Below are 15931 nucleotides of genomic sequence, written 5' to 3' on the forward strand. Positions count from 1 at the left end.
ATATTAATGTTGCAATTTTTCAGTGCCACCATTCATGCTCTTACGCGTCCCACCCGCTGCACCCCCACGCGTGGAGCCTACAACAACAGTCACCACGCCCCAGCAAACCGCGCGGCCAAGCGCACTTTGCTTTTGAAAACAGGTACTTTTTATGCCTTTGGTAGAGGATGACTCACGCTAGACCGGACCGCGGCCGCGCCGGAGCTTCCGGCGCTTATTTTTCTATGGAAAGCACCACGTGATCACCGATCAGCCGTCATAGAGAATGATATGTCGGACGCCTCGGCCCGGGCACGGTCCGGTCTAATGTCTGTATCTTTACATAATCTACCCTGAAATGGCTCCTTGCGGGTAGATCAAAAGCCCGTTGAGAGTAGATGAAAACATTACATGATCAAATAATGTAGGTTAAAGTCAGGTCATTCATTGAATAATCCAGGCGGTTTTGTATTTGGTTGGTTAACCAATAAATGTTAGAACTACTCGAAAATGTACAAATTGTTTGTTTACCTTTATTTAAATAACTAAAGATACAGAGTATAACGTGAGTCAACCTGCCGTATTCGAACTTCAAAATATCCACAAGAGACGACACGTACTAGAGCCATTCTAGAAACGTTATAGCTTAGATATCAACTAGTTCTCTTTTGCAGCGCAATTCGGGCAACCAATGTCACTTTTACGTTAGATAGAGTAAGATATCTATTAGATGTGAATTGGATCTCTAAGTCATATCCTGTGGAAATGGTTCAAGAGTATCTCCAGAATCGCGCAAATGTCAAATTTGACAGGTTAGATCTTAAACATATCGTTATCGTATCTTGGTAATGTCTAAAAGATATCGAATAGATGTCTATTTCAAAATCCGAATCGAGCCCAACATTAATCCATAAAGAATCTATTTCTGAACATAGGATACATTATGAAATATTTTAAAAGCAGGTGTTATGATGACTAATGTAATTTTAGTCTATTAGCACATCTATTAAACAAGTACCTAATATTTGTAGCCATATTATATTTGTAAATCATTCCTAATGTGTGAGCTTTTAAAGATGGAAAAATGATCTTTTTGCGTTTCATTTCTGGGAAAATTTGTTTCGTTGAGTTGACGTTAACACACGTGAAGATTGACATAAAGAAACAAAGCTATATTTTTTTACGATCGACGTCGAAGTCGGTCAACCAGATTAGATTGGATTATAATGAATATTTAAGTAACATTCTATCATATACGAGTATAAACAAAGTATGCAAGCAAGTATACCTACACCGTACCAATTTCATAATTCTGCGAGGTATAATTTTGGTATGAAAACAAACGGCGCGTTGCTATCACGTATGTTTGGCCGTATCCGAACCAGAGATGGGCATTAATCGATTAACTTTTTAATCGACTAATCAATCGATTAAAAAAGTTAATCGTCAAAATTAATCGGCGATTAATTTAATCGCGATTAATTTAGTCGACCTAACATACGATTGAAATTGAATTAATCTTAATATTAATCGATTAAATTTCTCGATTAACTCTCGATTGAAAGTAGACAGGTGGTCATTTTTGTATGTAACTAAAAATCAAAACTTCTTGCGTACATATTAAAAACCATTCCAGTGTTATAACTGTGCTTCAATAATATAAGATGGTTACATTGGTTACTATAATAATGCTTAGTGAATAGTGATGCATGCAGCCTACACAACATAAACATAATATTTTATGCATAATTAGACAAATTCTATTTGTTCCTGTATATTATTTAAATAGTAAAACTAATCCATATTCCGGATTCTTACTTAAAGTATTTTAATTTATAAAAATTACATTTGTTTTGAGACGAAATGTCGAAAAACTTGGAAAAACCCAGAAGTTGATGATTTTTAGTACGTGATTTTGGGCACATTTTTCGGGGTTTGTAATAATTTTATATTTCAAGAATTTATCATAGGAATATCACAAATAGTATACCTTTCTGATGGCAGTAAGATTTTTCCTATATCTCTTACTAGTATGTAATTATATATTTACATAAAATATGATTTAGCCTATGCAACTTCCAACACTGATTTCGCAGTAAAAATCGATGCTATATTTTTTTTACCATTTTTCCTAGAATCAGGAAACAATTATGTGATACATATATTAATTTCCGGCAAAAAGACAAAGTCGTGCATTTAAGGGTTAAACACCTGGGCAAGTTGAGAAACTAATAACACGTGGCATATAATACAGTTACATAAAATACTAAGCATACGTACTCTTTGTAGGTTTGTTTTATTGTTTACATAGGACTAGAAATTCCAAAATAGATAACAATCCGTTTATCCATAATTTGCCATTGTTATACGACCTTAAGAACTGTCAACATAACCCGAGATAAGAACAACCTTTAACAAAAAAAATTGCCTACAGACCTTAAAATGCCATTATTATATCTTCGTCAGCCGGTCTATATATGTAATTCGCACAATAGTAAGTACCTTTCGAGAGCAAATGCACGTGTTTGTTTAAAAAAATGATAATTTTGCTTTAGGTATGCCTATAGCGGTTTCAGTATTTTATTGATAACAAAATGGGACGAACTCTAAAACATCCCTTTTCTAACAAAAACAAAATTCGAAGACGGTCGAATTAATAGTCTCCAAGTGAACATACATAAAAATTCGTCTGTTACTTATATTATTTATAAATGTTTCAGAACAATTAGGCACCTCGTTCTTTTTTTAAAGTCGGTTAAAAAGACCATATTTATTGCTAAAATCAATCGAGAGAAAATTAATCGAACTAATTAATCGATTAAAAAAATTAATCGCCAGTAATTAGTCGACGATTAATTTAATCGTGACAATATTAGTCGGAGCTTTTCGACTAAAATTAATTAATCGTCACTTTTAATCGTTGCTCGCGATTAAGTCGGTTAATTTTAATCGTTAATCGTCAGTCGATTACATTTTGCCCAACTCTGATCCGAACAAAGTTGCAGAGTTATACAACTGGAGTAATTAAAATTTGTAGGGGACGGCGAACTGAAATTATGCATGAAGTGAGCGCAGTGGCCGCCCGGCCTTGCCCGGCGATTAATATTAATGAAGTGTGACACGGTGCTCGCCCGCGGCGCTGTTTTATATTGTTTCCAAAACCGATGTTGACAATTCTAAGCTAACCTATATGTAACATACTTGTTGAGCAATCAACAAGTTTTTACGAGATTGTAGAGTTAACAGGTAAGATTTCTTAAACTCTTGTATTGTGACGATTTACGTCGCATAAATCCATATTCATGTAGGAAAAGGAACAGAAACAACCCGTTAAATTGACATAGATATATTATACTTACCTAATAGTATAATAAAAAAAACAATCAATAGAAATACACAGGTCCTAAATTCGCAGCCTACTGAACCAATGGCACCACACTGGCACTCTCACCTAAAAAAAAATTCAAGAATTTCTTTACGAGTACACTGGGAACTCTTGGTCTTGGTAGAATAACTGCTTTGCATGTAGAATTCCCAGGACAGGGAGCCAGGGCACGCGTGAAATCGGCAGGATCTTGGTCTTTTTATAAATATATTTTTTTAATAACTTATTAATGTTACTATATTATCTTGAATAACTTGATCTTGATATCATCATCCAGTATCCACAACACAAGCCTTACTGAGCTTACTATCGGACTATTTAAAAAGGGCAATTTGTGTAATGATACATGTATTTTTTTTATTTATAAGCGATACACTTTGACGTACGATTGGTTGGGTTATGATAACAATACATACATATCTTAGTTATAGTAGGTACCTTAGTGAAAAAGTTTTTGACAAACATGATAAGTTGGAACAACTTGAATATGAAAATATTTTTTAGCACGTTTTCTGCATAAGTAGGTATTTATACCCCGACTTAATACATGTGACGGTCTTTGATATTATACTCGTCTATTTGCAAATGTGGTTTTTCTGTAGGTACGTAAATTGCCTCTGGGAAAATCGAGATAAATAAAATGAAATGAAAACAAAATTACATCTTAGGTAGCATACAGGAAAATTGCGCGTGTCGACGAAGTACCTCCTTAGGTATTTGACTCGTCTTTTCCCTAACCATGTACGCTCATGGCGCAAAAAAAATATAGCGAAGTGTGAAGTCGTTTCGAGGTTACTAAGAACGTAATCGGTTTTCGCTTTTTAGATAGCACAAAATTCTCTCAACTTATGAGGGTACTTTTTCAATACACTAGAAGATGTTAGGCGAGTTGTACTCCGGACTAATGGAACAAGACGAAATAACGTTTTATTTTTTTACCATTGAAAGCCTTAATGACCGACCTCGTCACGATCTCACGATTCACTTTTGCGGATTCTTAAATGTTGAAAGTGGCAATATATATATGTATGGTACCTAAATATAAACTAATATTTAACATCGATTAAGTAATAAGGTGAATTCGGGTATTGTCTATTGTCGAACTACTTCTGAATCCCCAAAATTCACCCTTAATGTTATCATGTCAGAGTTCAATCTTGAAATCCAGCCAGTTTTGATAGCCAGCATCTTCAGAACCTTACTACAGGAACCTTTTTTAGGGTTCTGCACCCAAAGGGTAAAACGGAACCCTATTACTAAGACTCCGCTGTCCGTCCGTCCGTCCGTCTGTCATCAGGCTGTATTTCACGAACCGTGATAGCTAGACAGTTGAAATTTTCACAGATGATGTATTTCTGTTGCCGCTCGGTGGGCGAGTATGACTCGCACTTGTTTGTCCGGTTTTTATAAATTAAGGTTAGTATTAGCTTGTATTTAGGATAATGTTATTTTATTTATGAAATTACGTGAAATTCGGATAGGTAGCCTATTGTACAACAATATAAGGTCTTCTCAATCTATATTACAGTTATCCTGTAGGTACTAGTCTAATTTTGATTTTGGAATTCAACACGAACGCTTGTTTCAATCTTACCTTAGATATACGTTAATGTAAATAATAATGCGCTAAATTAGGGCAGTTACTTTATAATGACTTTTTATGGCTTAAACCTTTCAGGCAAGAAAATTCATTAATCGCAGGGGTTAACAACAATGCTAACTTTGTCTGCAACTTGAACACGCAATGTTCAAAGTTCATTCTAGGAAAATAATGTTAAATAAAATTGTATTTAAATGTATATTTAATTCATTATTTATTAACCTTTTCGACGCCGTGTCAAACACAAGAGCTTACTCGCACGCCACGTCACCGAAGTGTCAAAACTGAAATTGAACTTTATGCATATGCACGTAGGTCTATGTTGCTCTGTGGTCTGTGACCGATTAATCGGTCTTTGGCGTTGAACCTGCGGTGCAGATATATCGGTCATTGGCGTCCAAAAGATTAATAAGACTCAAAGTATAAATATACTCATATCCTTTAAGGTCAATACGGATAAGTCTAGCTGCGGGGTAAGTGTGGCTGGCCTTCACGTTGGGACCTGTTTACACATTGATTAGTGTTTATTACGAGTTTATACATTTGCCACTAAATAAACAAGTAGTAAGTAGCAAATGTATGAACTCGCAATAAACATCTCATCTAATCAATGTTCAAACACTATTTACAGTGTTTACTAGACAAATATACAGATTTCAAAATGAAGGCCAGCCACACTTAACCGTATGCCACACTTATCTGCTTTGATATTTTTATTTAATAAGCCCATGTATACTAAGCGAAGATTTGTAAATAGAATAAATAAGTACTTTGAAACTTCTAAAGCATTATAGCCGATGTGGTATAAAAATAATATTTAAATGACTAATAATAGTTACTACAACTATAAAAATAAATGAGGTACTAACAAAGCTCATATTGACTCAGTAGGTATAATATTATGATGCTTTCAAGAACTGAGACTGATTTTCTGTGGAGTAGGATACATTTTAGTTCATTCATTGGAGATTCATTTAAAAAATGAATATGTATATAATACTTAGAGTCGGTCTAAGCTGTGAATATCATATTTGAATAAGACTTTCTTCCGTACGCCGCTCTGGAAGCCAATTTGTAATTACAATTATAACAAAAAGATCACACATTAACATCAAAATGTACGTTAGAATTGGCCTCAGGTGCGGTGTGAGGATCCGCATCAGCAGTGTGCTAACCGCGTCATTCCGCGCGCGCCATTACTACGTCGTAGCGCGTAGATACCAGGCTTAACTCATCTAGCGGAAATATTGTCGTTATTCATTAAAAGACGGGTAATATTATTTTTATAATAAAAATCATCTTATTGTCATCATCCCACATAAATTGTTCCGTACTATCGTAGGCAAAGTCAGTACAAATAGTAACTATCTGACCCCGTGGAATACTTTTACAAATATAGATATATATCTTTTTTTTATTAGCCTGTTGTAGTGTCCCACTGGTGAGCAAAGGCCTCTCCCCCTGATTTTCACAACTCCCGTTGTAGTGCCTTATCCGGCCAGCCACTGATGACGGCGGCGTCTAAGTCATCCCGCCATCTCCGTCTGGGCCTGCCACGTCCGCGCTTCTTTTGCGGCATCCACTTGGTGGCTATACTAGCCCACCTATCCGGATGCATGCGGCAGACGTGACCCGCCCAGTCCAACTTCAGTCTGGCGGTGTTCTCCCCCACGTCAGCTATGCGTGTTTTGGAGCGCAATGTGGTGTTTCGGATGCGATCCGTCCTTGTGACACCTACAATACTGCGCGCCATTGCTCGCTGGCAAACCTTCAATTTGAACATATATATCTTATTTTTGTTACATTGTTACGGGGTGGGAGATACTTTTGATGTGTAGCCTGATCCGTTACTTTATTGTACAGTCAACATCATTACAAATAATATTGTGTTCTTTTTGATCTACGAAGTCATTCGAAAGTCACGATCTGGTATTGGGGCCCTTTTTATTCATATTATGCATGTCTCCTTTTTAAGTCTCGACTCTCGTGCCTTTCGAGCCCGGTCATTTAAAAGGAGGCACGCAATTCATAAAGGGTAACAGATTCAACATGTAAAAGCCGTTCGGTTGTGCTTTAACTTTATTTAAGGCCCCGAGTTACATTTTATAGATATGTTAATACGAAAAAGTTAAATACATATGAATTTCTAATGAATTCGAATTGCGTACACACATCGCACTAGGAAATACATCTAACGCGAATAATCTAAACAATGAGTAATTGGTTCTAACAAACAAACGTGTCCCCAGGGTTGACAGCCGAAGTAGATGGCGTTGTACCTGCTACGCCACATTTTTTGTTGTCACTAAGTTGTTGAAGCCGGCGTGCAGGTCAGATCACGACGACTCAAATAAACTTAGGTAAGACTTTGATTTAAAGTAAACTGATATACACGGTGTAACATGAATAAACCGAATAATTTTAACAGCGTATTCCTGATCATATTTAGAGACAGAAATGTCATATAAACTTTTTTGAAATTCGCCTAGTTTCGGAGATAATATTAATTTAAAAAAAAACTAGTTTTTATTGTTACATAGTGTAAAAGGCCTTTTTGATGGTGATGTTGCTGCTATGGGACGTAGTCTAAATATCCTTATTGATAGATGTCAAAAAGTGACAAGTAACACTTTGCAAAAAGTAGGTTTTACGAAAAAAAAATGTAAAAATCAATTTTAAGTGACAAGTTTACCAATAACATTTATTTTTTATGTACAAATACATTCAAACAATTGAAAAAAAAAAAACAAAAAAAAAATATTTTTTTTGGCGAATTTGACCTAAACTTATATAACATTTTTTCCTTCCCTTTGTATTGTAATGCAAATGCCAATAAATATGTATACACTATACCTACTTTCCTTGCATTTATTTAAACGCAAAGCTACCCTTTGACTGACAAATTATTACTGTCTTGTAAAGGGAAAGAGGAACATTTGGGTAAATTGGAATGGTGTAGGGTAATTCGCTAATAACTGGCCGCCCTAAACTAAAAATGAATTCTAATCACCTATAAACAGAATTCATTTTAGTATAAGGTGGCCAGTTACTGGCGAATTACCCTATATTTAAATATCAACAACGAATAAAATATTGAAGCTTTTATTTACAAAATTATCAACATGTTATCACTTTGGGAATTTGCAGTTTTACTTGCATAACGCCATAAATACTAGTTAATAAAAACAATATTGATTACATTACAATTCCTCCATTTTTCCATCTTATTTATACCTACCATTAGGTACGACGAGTTACTGTTATGCCAGATAAGATAGTTATTAATTCACGAATAAATGTATGTTTAATACAATAAATTCGACATACAGCAATACATCTTATAATGATATGAAAATATGATGCTATAAAATTCGAAGTAAAAATAGGTACACAGTAAAAAGCAAAAATACTTCGTTAGAAAAACATTGCCTTTAAAGTTATATGCATATATTAACTTAGGTATGCTAATAGTTATTTTTGAAATGACTCATACGTTTTTTTTCTCCTTAACTCTTATTGTTTAGTTTACTGTCATTAAACCTTTAAACGATACCTATCTAGAGACCACCATAAAAAAGTATATATACCACCATAAAAGGTATCATATTATTTATCCAACACCTATAAAAATGTAAACATAAATTCACGAGATAAAGAAACTAAAGTTTTATACAACTGAATTGTGAAAACTAAAATTCCCTTTTCTTTATTTATTTGCCCCTTAATCTGTTTGAATCGCTCTTCACGCAGTTACCATATTTATATTACCTACTTCTTGCGTACAACCCACTGTACATAATAATTTGTTACATCATCTCATATTAATTAAGGAATGATCACGTCTCCAAACCAACCTGTACAGATGTAGGTAGGTATAGCGTTTCTGATTGGAAATGGTATAAATTTTCTTCAAATATATATCTACTAATCGTTTTTTTTTCTTGGTAAACCTTTTTAGCTTGCCCGAACGTTCTAAGCTTTTGATTTGTGGCTTTATGTGTAATTATGCTTCATCTTTCATGACACTTTTAAAATAAAAATTTGGCGTATACTTAAACGGACTAGGAATTTTGTTTTAAGTATTTTACTGGAATGAGCATTTTAGGGACGAATATGTAAATAGGATTTATAGGATTATCGCACAAGGCAAGCCGCGTGCAAAGGTTTAATAACTGAAGTTTTATTGCAAATCCTGATTAAATAAATTAAATTAAATGTCAACTAGAACAGGTACAATAATATTGCTGCATAATTTGCTTTTATTCAAGAGTTGAGAAATTACTCGGATCATCTGCGAAGAAATAAAATAAAATTATATTTAACGATCCTACGCCACGTTATCTTTTACGAGTTCTCCACCATCTGCTTGATACCATTTGCCTTTGGTCGTGACGCCAGTTTCCTAAGTTAAGCCAAAGGGCATGGTTTTATAGAACCGAGTTTAATTAAGTTTTACATTTATTTATGTAACTTGGTACAGCTGTAACTTAATAATTACTACGTCTACATTAATTATAATGATAGTTAAAAAAAATATCAAGAAAAAAAAAGGGTCTTGGAAATTGATTTTCTAATTTCTTATCGATGTTTTTTCACATTGTACTTACTGAAACACGTACATAAAAGCTTAAAATATTAGAAAAGTCGATATTGGTATGGCGTTGTGTTTCTGAAATATAAATTATATTGTAGCGTGTCATCTAAGTTTACTTATAAAGCGTAATAACATACATTTATTGTCACAAGTGTACAAACATAATAAAATAAACAATTATTGTAACATAGAATATCTAATTAACCAATGCGAACAAGCGATTTCATCAGTTAAAATTATGTTATTTACAATGATCGTAATATAATACATTTCTTACTATACATTGTAACAAAATAGTAGTTTATGTGACTGCTACATAATGAAAGGCATTAAAATACGAGTGTGGGTTTATGAAACGAATGAAATGAGTTTCATAATAGTATCACACGAGTGTTTTAATGCCTAATTATGTACAGTTACATACACTGCTTTATCTACACACATATTATAAACTTTCTATGATATATTCACTAACTTGATATTACAGCCGATTTTGCTCTCTGGCGGAACTCGCGGATATGACATGGCGTCTCCGAAATATCTTTATCGCACATTTTACACGAAACTTTTGTTATAGTTCCTTTAAAAACAACAAAACAAATTATTTTTTACTTATAAACTAATTAAAAGATAAACTGTACGTTAAATGGCGGCAAATGAAAACTTTTTTCACGCACGTCACGCATCCGTAGTTTTTTTTTTATTCAGAGACAAACTAGAGTCGGGGTCGATTACCATATCGTCCGATACCAACTTACGTGCGAGATTTGTCAATATTGTATGCAATTGTCATTTGATTTCGAATAAAACGTCATCTCAACGGATATTAGAATAGGGGTCAAATCAAATTGCTTTTTTTTTCAGAGATGTTCGAAATTTGAAATGCATTACCAAATCGATTTTGATATAGTAATGAGCTATTACCACATTTTCACAGATAAGAAATTTGCTGTAACAAAACAGTTTATCGTAATGTGGGCCATTATTTACGAATTTTGAAGGCATCATAGACAGTTTATGATATGTGTGTAGATAAACAGAAAATATGTATATATACAAAACCAGAATTTAGATATGTATTGACTTAAAAACCATGCAGATTTTTACTGACATATATGACTGTCTTACTAATAATTATGTCTGCTAATAAAGGAATATTCCTAACAACACCATTAAAATATAACAAGCAGCCAATATGTTATCGCGTGTGTGAGTAACATAATAATTAGTGATGGAGCATTCGTTATAATAATTGACGCAATTATTTGCATGTTTTTAATTTCGATACTCAGCATAGCAAAAGGAAATAAATGAACTTACCTATAGCCTATGAGCTAAGAGCTTAAAATGCGTATTTATATGAAGCTAAGACTTTCAGTTAAACAATGGGTCTTAGCTTGCAATTTGTAAGGGTAAATTAATACCTGTCCAATATCAAATTGCGCCGACTATAGCTACATAGTGCTCCCCACGTTATTGCCCAATACATGACATTAACATAATTATGTGTAAAGATGTCATGTAATGGGATAGTGACGAGCACTTGGACGTCTTTTTACACTGTATGGGAATGCAGTTACTCATCGTCCCCCTGAGCCTTAATCTGCATGTTAACCCGTTATAGACGCCATAAACTATATATGTGCCATACAACCGTATCCGTCGAGATGGTTTTGTGTAATGGTTTCAGTACACCTACCAAGGTATTTTATTTTTGTAACTTAGAGTGGAATTGTTACCATTCCTAAAACTAAATCTGAGCAGATAACATAATACTCATAGCACATGGCCGTGTCGATAGCGTTGGCATATTATAAAAGTTTCATGTGAAGTCAGTAAGGAAGCATCTTCCATTAAAAACCCTTAAGCTCATAGGCACTCAGTATAACAATTACTAATAAAACAATTTAGCAATCTTATATATTTATGTAGATTCAAAATAAGCTTAGGTATATAAAAAATGAAATATCCTCTTATTTGGAGTCAGCTATAAGTCGAACTTTACAGGTATTTTTACATTTTTTTGTTTATTTACAACTTCCAAGAATTAGAAGCAATAGTCAACTTTCAAAATTAGATGGAAGACGCTAAACAGTAATCATAAAAAAGTAATTTTTTAAAATGCAACAGCAATGATTTAGTATTAAAATCAGGTAGGTATATAGGAAGTATCAACATTGATATACTTATATGCACTTGTATAAAATTGTTATGATATTAAAATTCTATATACATTTTGTGACTATCTACTTATTTAACTTTGTAACGTAGACCTTTAATAATATACATAGATTTGTATGAAATCACAATAATGGGGCTTCATAAAATTAATGCAATAATAAATGGAAAAAGAAACTTTTTTTAGCTAATCAATTATAATGCAATAGTTATCAATTACAGTTGTAAATCAATTTAAAATGTCGAAATTTAGGTAGTCAGCTTTGTGGAAATTGAAACCGGGGGATAATTGACGTGACATATTACAGAGACGTGGCTAAAATAAATATGATCACATTTGGACCATTGGTTGGCACGCCACTATATCATTTTGACGAGTAAAAACGCCCCCAGTTCGGATGACTACACTTTGGACGACAAATGCGTGACCATCTTAAGACCGCTGGACAGTGAACAAAACTTTATCGCGTAAATGATAAGTAGGTACGAGTAGTGACACCATTTTTGGTTAATGAATGATAGATTATAATTTTAGAACTGAGTAATCTTTGGACTTAAATAATCAAACCATACTGTATATTTATAGTTTATTAGACATGCTGCCGTGATTTCGTAGTAAGCAATGGATTATTAAGTGATTCTTTATGAAAGCCACACTCGCAAGAGATGATAAAAAAAAATAATTCTGGATTCGAGATAAGTTCATCCAAAATATAGGAATAAGTAGAGTTAGACCAAGCTAAGTTGGCAGCGATTTTGATAGCCCAAGCTGCTGTCTAACTGCTAATCGTCATAATTTAATAGGACGTTTAAAATAACACTTGCGCAGTCAACATCTCATGCCACTTTTGTAGATTCTATGTATATATTATGTATAACAAGTATTTTGAAAATTCACTGTATATTCTGCGCTGGCTGAGATATTGTGTGTGTAGTAACCATTATTTATAACCAAATAACAACCATGTATTGAAATTGATAAAATCAATTCCATTACCTACGCATTTTTGTAGGCCGCACAAGTATTTTAAAATGTAAATAAAATCTGTTCACCGCCCAATATCCGCATATTCTGCAATATTTTAATATACATAAATATAGGTGCGCGATTAATTCATTCACCAAAAGCCCATACCACTAAACGCTCGGGCTACTTGTTCCTTTGAGCTTTGCGGTAAACTAAATACAAAATAATGTATTGATACAATCGGATATCACCACCTATAATTAATCAAATCGCAATAAATTCCATACTGACCTATCATAAATGTAACAAATATTTGTATTATTATTCGTATCCCTAACTACTTGTTACGTGGAAACTATTGTTTAATTTACATACAATGGAAATGTGTATCTAACACATTGCCGTAACTTAAAATAGGTAAGTAATTATTTCTAAACCCGTAAATAATCGAATAATATCAGGAAAAATTATAAATCTGTAACTCTATCGATGTATATTTTGGCAATTGACATACACTAAACTACCTGATGTGTTTCTTTATCCACACTAATCATGTCCTTATTTTCTGCGCTGATTACTCATAAGTGCTTTGACTCGCTTGAGGTTGGTGATGGTGATTTCGTCATTAGGCTGTAGCTGCAGGGCTCGACGGTACGATGTTGCGGCGGCCGCATACTTGCCATTTAAGTGTAATATTGCCCCAAAATTTGAATGGAACTCTGCATCCTGTAAACAAGAGCCTATTTTAGACCAGTTTCATGATTCATGTCAGTGTTAAATGAGGCAAATTCCTAATTTTTATATTGAAGGAAAAAATGGAAAAGTTTACGCTTCCGGCAGGAGTTTTTTTCCATTTTTTCCTTTAATATAAACATTTGGAATACCGCTCGCAGACGTATCTGCTTGTTTAAAAATGAGGCGAATTACTGAAAATATTCACTAAAGGCAATCCAACATTGCGATCGTCTGAATCCTAATAATAATAAGTAATTCGAATATAATAATATGTATATGTTTTAATTTCAGTGGTTTAATATCTTGGCTCAGTGGATCTTGTGTTGGTTATTGTCCTCTTGTGAGGGCAATAAAGAGTATACAGCTTCTCTATGTTTCTGAAAACTATGCATAGTATTAGGTGGGTGCGTCCCACGAGATATAACTACATAATATATAATTTCATATTAATAACATTCACAAGATATAATGAACGTCTGCTATAACATCAAAATCAATATTTTTATCAGGAATAACGGTCAATTAACATAATACTCATTTTGTTAATGACTTTTTATATAACACTCAAATACTCTAAATTCAGTTTATATAACATACATAACGTATATCGATCATAGTATATACTATCTTTTAGTATACTGATTATAAAATATAATAGCGTATGATATACTAAATAGGTTATAACTCCTACCCCTACAGAAAACAAACTGCTGCCAGAAAAGTAGGTTAGGTTAGGTTAGAACTGCCACCCCTACAGAAAACAAACTGCTGCCAGAAAAGTAGGTTAGGTTAGGTTAGAACTGCGACCCCTACAGAAAACAAACTGCTACCAGAAAAGTAGGTTAGGTTAGGGTAGAACTGCGACCTCTACAGAAACCAAACTGCTGCCAGAAATGTAGGTTAGGTTAGAACTGCAACCTCTACAGAAAACAAACTGCTGCCAGAAAAGTAGGTTAGGTTAGATTAGAACTGCGACCCCTACAGAAAACAAACTGCTGCCAGAAAAGTAGGTTAGGTTAGGTTAGAACTGCGACCCTTACAGAAAACAAACTGCTGCCAGAAAAGTAGGTTAGGTTAGGTTAGAACTGCAACCTCTACAGAAAACAAACTGCTGCCAGAAAAGTAGGTTAGGTTAGGTTAGAACTGCGACCCCTACAGAAAACAAACTGCTGCCAGAAAAGTAGGTTAGGTTAGGTAAGAACTGCGACCCCTACAGAAAACAAACTGCTGCCAGAAAAGTAGGTTAGGTTAGGTTAGAACTGTGACCCTTACAGAAAACAAACTGCTGCCAGAAAAGTAGGTTAGGTTAGGTTAGAACTGCGATCCCTACAGAAAACAAATTGCTGCCAGAAAAGTAGGTTAGGTTAGGTTAGAACTGCGACCCCTACAGAAAACAAACTGCTGCCAGAAAAGTAGGTTAGGTTAGGTTAGAACTGCGACCCCTACAGAAAACAAACTGCTACCAGAAAAGTAGGTTAGGTTAGGGTAGAACTGCGACCTCTACAGAAACCAAACTGCTGCCAGAAATGTAGGTTAGGTTAGAACTGCAACCTCTACAGAAAACAAACTGCTGCCAGAAAAGTAGGTTAGGTTAGATTAGAACTGCGACCCCTACAGAAAACAAACTGCTGCCAGAAAAGTAGGTTAGGTTAGGTTAGAACTGCGACCCTTACAGAAAACAAACTGCTGCCAGAAAAGTAGGTTAGGTTAGGTTAGAACTGCAACCTCTACAGAAAACAAACTGCTGCCAGAAAAGTAGGTTAGGTTAGGTTAGAACTGCGACCCCTACAGAAAACAAACTGCTGCCAGAAAAGTAGGTTAGGTTAGGTAAGAACTGCGACCCCTACAGAAAACAAACTGCTGCCAGAAAAGTAGGTTAGGTTAGGTTAGAACTGCAACCTCTACAGAAAACAAACTGCTGCCAGAAAAGTAGGTTAGGTTAGGTTAGAACTGCGACCCCTACAGAAAACAAACTGCTGCCAGAAAAGTAGGTTAGGTTAGGTAAGAACTGCGACCCCTACAGAAAACAAACTGCTGCCAGAAAAGTAGGTTAGGTTAGGTTAGAACTGTGACCCTTACAGAAAACAAACTGCTGCCAGAAAAGTAGGTTAGGTTAGGTTAGAACTGCGATCCCTACAGAAAACAAATTGCTACCAGAAAAGTAGGTTAGGTTAGGTTAGAACTGCGACCCCTACAGAAAACAAACTGCTGCCAGAAAAGTAGGTTAGGTTAGGTTAGAACTGCGACCCCAATAGAAAACAAACTGCTGCCAGAAAAGTAGGTTAGGTTATACAATATGAGCATTATGCATTTTGGTGTTAGATGTTTTGAGTAATATACATTATAAATCTGAGATATTATGAACGTTATACATAATGATCATTATATACAATGATATTATACTTAAATAACGGTATACTTAACAAAAGTATATATTTTGATGTTATATCTAACGTTCGTTATACACCTTGAACGGTATACAAAACAAACTTA

General features: G+C 34.4%; 1 protein-coding gene across 1 annotated transcript in view; it reads right to left on the reverse strand.

Annotated features, from left to right (window-relative positions):
- Positions 1-8050: 8050 nt before the first annotated feature.
- LOC134664264 (protein O-mannosyl-transferase TMTC2) overlaps positions 8051-15931 on the reverse strand; it is a 103782-nt gene continuing 95901 nt past the window's right edge. The window contains exon 10 of the mRNA XM_063520815.1: positions 8051-13429. Within this exon, the coding sequence (XP_063376885.1) occupies positions 13262-13429 (168 nt within the window). The 3' untranslated portion in view covers positions 8051-13261. The remainder of the gene's footprint in view (positions 13430-15931) is intronic.

The sequence above is a fragment of the Cydia fagiglandana genome, chromosome 1 (assembly GCF_963556715.1).
Source record: "Cydia fagiglandana chromosome 1, ilCydFagi1.1, whole genome shotgun sequence".
Classification (NCBI taxonomy): domain Eukaryota; kingdom Metazoa; phylum Arthropoda; class Insecta; order Lepidoptera; family Tortricidae; genus Cydia; species Cydia fagiglandana.